Source organism: Egretta garzetta, unplaced genomic scaffold (genome assembly GCF_000687185.1).
Source record: "Egretta garzetta isolate BGI_Z169 unplaced genomic scaffold, ASM68718v1 scaffold474, whole genome shotgun sequence".
In the NCBI taxonomy this organism is placed as follows: domain Eukaryota; kingdom Metazoa; phylum Chordata; class Aves; order Pelecaniformes; family Ardeidae; genus Egretta; species Egretta garzetta.
Window position 1 is genome coordinate 498,990 of NW_009259524.1, and position 5,001 is coordinate 503,990.

General features: G+C 40.1%; 1 protein-coding gene across 1 annotated transcript; it reads left to right on the forward strand.

Moving 5' to 3' along the window:
- Nucleotides 1–2,382: 2,382 nt before the first annotated feature.
- Nucleotides 2,383–4,370, forward strand: GPR1 (G protein-coupled receptor 1). Its single transcript, XM_009637482.2, has one exon. The coding sequence runs from the start codon at nucleotides 2,557–2,559 to the stop codon at nucleotides 3,607–3,609; it is 1,053 nt and encodes a 350-aa protein (XP_009635777.1). The 5' UTR covers nucleotides 2,383–2,556; the 3' UTR covers nucleotides 3,610–4,370.
- Nucleotides 4,371–5,001: the final 631 nt, after the last annotated feature.

Below are 5,001 nucleotides of genomic sequence, written 5' to 3' on the forward strand. Positions count from 1 at the left end.
TCAGAGGTAAAAGTTTCTGGAGGCTTTGCAAATGTAATTGTCAGTCTTTGCTAAGCCCTAGCCACAGAGTCTAGTTTCAGCATCTGTGCACTGGGAGTAATGGTAAGCAATGTTCCTCCTGCTTTTTTGCCTCCACTGCTAAAGAGTTGCTGCACTGGAAGACTAGGAGTTAGAGATAAGGAAAAATACAAGCTTAGAAAAATAATTACATTCTAAAGGTGTGCTCTTTCAATAGAGGGGTTTTAAACTCCAGGAGACTTGGTAAATATTTGGTATTTATTTAGGTATGTTCTCTTTTTCCTGCTATACATCATCTTTGAAATTCTAAATATAAAACTAACATTGTTGGACAGTAGGCAAATGTTTGTTATTGTTACTGTCATTATGTTTTTTTAGCACCATTAGGGGAAAAAAAAAGGTGTGGGAGGAAATGTTTGAATCCAGGTATTGTTGTGTTGTGCTAGATCTTAAAAAACTTAAAAGCGAAATTGATTAGTGACTGGAACACAGGATGTTAATCAGCAAGAGTCCGAAAAATTGGATTTTTTTTCTTTAATTGCATAAATTCGATTTGAAGGTATAGTGCTGTATATAGGCAGATGCTTAAAAATCCAATTATTAACCTGACTGTCCTCTGAAACTGTCCAGATGTAATGCTGTTCCAGATGTTAGTAGTACTGGTCCTTGTTTATACTATTTCTCAGCAGCTGTTAAGCTATTCGAAAAAAATGACTCAGATGGGTGGTACTGGTATTTGAAGCAGAATCTACCCCCAAGGGGCATGTAATTACATAAATGCAGCCCAATAAGTATCATTTTATCAGGACAGCAAACCAAATAACATTCCTTCAGCCTGATGTAAATTACAAAGGGCAAATGTTACCATAGCCTCTTGACAGAATAGACTGTATTGACACTTACTACATTTTTTTTTAATCAAGAGATATAAAATTACAAAACTTTTTTTTATTTTCCCCTTGTCTGTCCATCTACAAATGAGAAATCTGATCCTCCTGATGTGCGCGCACATGCGTAGCTTCACTTGTATGAGTAATCCTTTCAAAATAAGCAAACTACTTTTTTTGGAGGAAAGGTATGTACATGAATACAGGCTTGCAGATGTGGTTCTGCAGGCAGTGTACTCTGGAGACCCTGTTCCTGTTGTTCTTAGCATGCTAAAATTAATGGAATTACAGGAATGCAGGGCTGGGTTCCAAAAGCACAGGCCGAATTTCAGCTTCTGAATGGAGTTAGCGCTCAGAAGTGTACTAGTACAGCTAATGGTCATATCCAGCTCTTGGGGGCAGGTTTTTAGTGCAGCTGAGTCCAGACAGATCATATAGCTTTAAATGATAACAGAATTTAGCAGAATATTTGTTTTGACCATGGCATATACTTTTGTTAGACTGTGGCCATCAGTGCTGTGCTGCAGCTTTGCCTGTAGCATGGAACGGACACATAACTTCCGAGTGTTTTTTCCTGTTCAACCTCTGTTTGCTATCTGTTTTCCCATTCATTTCTTTTTTTTTGGGTCTTTCTTTTGGTTTATATTTTCCTTTCACCACCACCCCCACCCCCCCTTTCTCTCCCTCCCACACTCTTCCTTTGGAGTCTTAGAAGAAAATTCCTATGTGAAAAATCATGTTGTACACGTAAGTTCCAGAAGCTTTTGCAACAGAAAAAAACTTGAGACTGTCATTTTGCCTTAAAAAAGGGAAAAAGGAGGCACGCGTATTTTCATCTATAGCTCTTACAGTGTGTCTTACTCCCCTGGGAAGCTTTATTTTCTTTCATCTATGACCTGTTTCTCAGCTCACTAGTGGAAGAATACCACAACTGTATGTGTTCTTCCTGAAATATGTTCTGTATGTTTCCTCCTCTACATCCTTTACGGTGCTAAGGAAATCTAATACATTGAATATGGCTGAAAATCAGCATTCCCTGGTACAAAGATACATGACAGAGAGGAATAAACCCGTGAACTTGCAGTTGCTGGAGAAATCACTGTCTATGATTTTGTCAACTATAATTTGAGGGGGGGTGTGTGTGGATGGTAATTTTATAAAAAATGGCTTCCTGGCATTTTAACTGCACTTTTTTGTCTACAAAGATGCCTGGTGCTTCTCTGATTTCTAACAGAGATAATCCATAAAATTTGCTTCAAATAGCAATGGAGCAGTAAAACATGAAACCTGACTAGAAAAGAACAGAAAAATCACGCTTCAGTAAAACTTCTGGTCTCCCAGAAATTTATCAGTGGTACTGAGCTCAGTGCTGCGTGTTAAGAAATAAATGTGAGGAAAACAGTTCCTGAAGATTTAAAGTGCTGTCTTGATTTGAGCATTTCTTGAAATGTCTGTGACCAAAATACTGCACAAGCTTTGTGCTAGCAGCTGACAGCTAAAAAGTGATAGATATGTGAAACTAAGTCAGTGTTTTGGGGTTTTTTTATGACCAAGAACTTAAGGGAATTGCAGGTTACTATTTGCAGTGCAGTAAAACATTTGTCCTTTGACTCTTCCATTTCTTTTCTTCCCCAGAAAGCAACTGTGCAACATGACATTTGAAGATTTTGAGAACTACTCTTATTTCTATGACCTGTCTGAGGAAGATGAATCACCCCAGTCCTCCCTCAGCATCGCCCATATGATCTCCCTTTCCTTTTACAGTGTGGCATTTCTGCTGGGAGTGCCAGGTAATGCCATTGTCATCTGGTTTATGGGCTTTAAGTGGGATAAATCTGTTTCTACACTCTGGTTCCTCAACCTGGCCATTGCAGATTTCATTTTTGTTCTCTTCCTGCCCCTCTATATTACATATGTGGCAATGGGCTTCCACTGGCCTTTTGGTAAGTGGCTCTGCAAAATGAACTCCTTCATTGCACTACTTAATATGTTCGCCAGTGTTTTCTTCTTGACATTCATCAGCCTTGACCGCTACGTCCGCCTGGTCCACCCGGTCTTTTCCTACAAGTATCGGACTGTGAGGAACACCCTTATTCTTAGTGGGGTCATTTGGATGTCAGCTGCAATTATTGGTGGCCCTGCCTTATACTTTAGAGACACAGCTACAGTTCTCAACAATGTCACCATTTGCTACAACAACTTCCATATGCATGACAGAGAACTTATTTTGCTGACACATCACATTCTCATTTGGGTGAGGCTTGCATTTGGTTACCTCTTTCCTCTAGTGACCATGGTCATTTGCTACTCCTTGCTGATTGTCAAAGTGAAGAGGAGAACTGTATTGACTTCCAGCAGGCTTTTCTGGACCATCATTGCTGTAGTTGTAGCTTTTTTTGTTTGCTGGACACCGTATCACATATTCAGCATCGTGGAGCTATCTGCTCACCATGACGAAAACTTGCATGACTTACTGCAGGATGGCATTCCCCTCTCCACTGGCCTTGGTTTCATCAACAGTTGCCTCAATCCAATCCTCTATGTTCTGATTAGCAAAAAGTTCCAGGCCCAGGTCAAGACAACAGTCTCTGAGGTGCTAAAATTGGCACTGTGGGAGGTGAGCCGCTCGGGAACTGTCAGCGAGCAGCTGTGGAGCTCAGACAACACCCATGCGCCTGCGCACTATTGTGAAACTGCTCAGTGACTGCTCTTGTCACCATCTCTCTCCAAAACAGCTGACAGGAGATTTGGAGGTGTTCTTGACTTCACATCTGCCAGTCAGATGTGCATCTTTGCATGTACAGTTTTATATAAACGGCTGGCTTAATTGCACTTGCTGCTTTCCTTGAAAGGTTTTTAAAGGACACATCATTTGGGTGTGGTGTACTTGCACTGCACATGCAGCCTGAACTGAAAGTTGTCAGCATAAGTGGAATTGCTCTAACTGGATTTTTGATCAGGAATGTTGTTGTAATCCTGTTGTTTTGTCGTGTTTCCATACCTCATTGATATCGGAAGGGAAGAGCACATAATAAAATTTTTCTTCCTTGCCATCACTGGTAACACTCTTCATAGAGGCATTCTCATCCAGGAGGTTGTGGCCATACATCGGTGGATCACAAGTCTCCTGACTGTCTAGTATTGCCCTAGGTAGGAATCACTCGGCTACATCCCTGCTAAGCAATCTGTCAGTGGCTCCACTCTGCAATTGGAGAGGAATCCCAAGACAGAGAACGCCGAATCACTGCCTTCTCTTGTCAAAAAAGACAAATATGGAAATAAAATCTGTTTTCTCCCAGTGCTCTTTATCTTATACTCAAAACTAAGACAGGAGATGTCCTGCTTTCTGGTCACTTATTCATGTGCTTTTAGCACCACTTGGGTGCAAAATACTAAGCAGATGTTTCATATAGGCATTAGGCTCACTTGAAGTGTGCAAAGAATTAGTGAAAATGTTTCTTACAGAAGCTGAGATTAAAGGCCCCCTGCCATTTGTTCTTTTTCTGTGTTTAAACTTTTGGGCTCAAAGAGGGTTACAACTATCAGTTGTTCGTTATTGCTCTGTCAAAGGTAAAGAAATAGTATAATGTTTTGTTTGCCTTAATGCCAACCTTCAAGAAATGGGCAGAGTGAATTCAACAATATTCTGTTACAAGTCTGTAGCCAACTTTGGACTTCTTTGCCAAATGAGAGGCGAGACAGTACTTCCAGGAAATGGAGTCTGCTCCCATAAGAAAGGTGAAGTAGTCCCAGTTATGCTGTATTCTGTTCCAACTTGTTGCTTGCTGTAGAATCACACATACATCGATGCAAATATATATGCTAAGTGGAGTGGACAGATTTCTGATGCAATACCACTTTAATTAAAAAGTTGAATGTGGGATAAAACTCCACTAGAAGTAAAAGCATAAAACTTTGGGTAAATTTGAACTGGTTTTTCCTTGTTATTGGCCTAGGTATATAGAATAAAACTGCCTTTCAGATAGATAGTTTCAGTGGCCTACCAACACACATAAGTAGCGTTTATACTGTAAGTGAGGCCTTATATGTAAATATATTTGCTTTTGTATAATATATATATATGTATGCATGCCTG

What these genes read in the sequence shown, in the direction of transcription:
- GPR1 (XM_009637482.2), top strand. Translation starts at nt 2,557, where the DNA reads ATGACATTTGAAGATTTTGAGAACTACTCTTATTTCTATGACCTGTCT.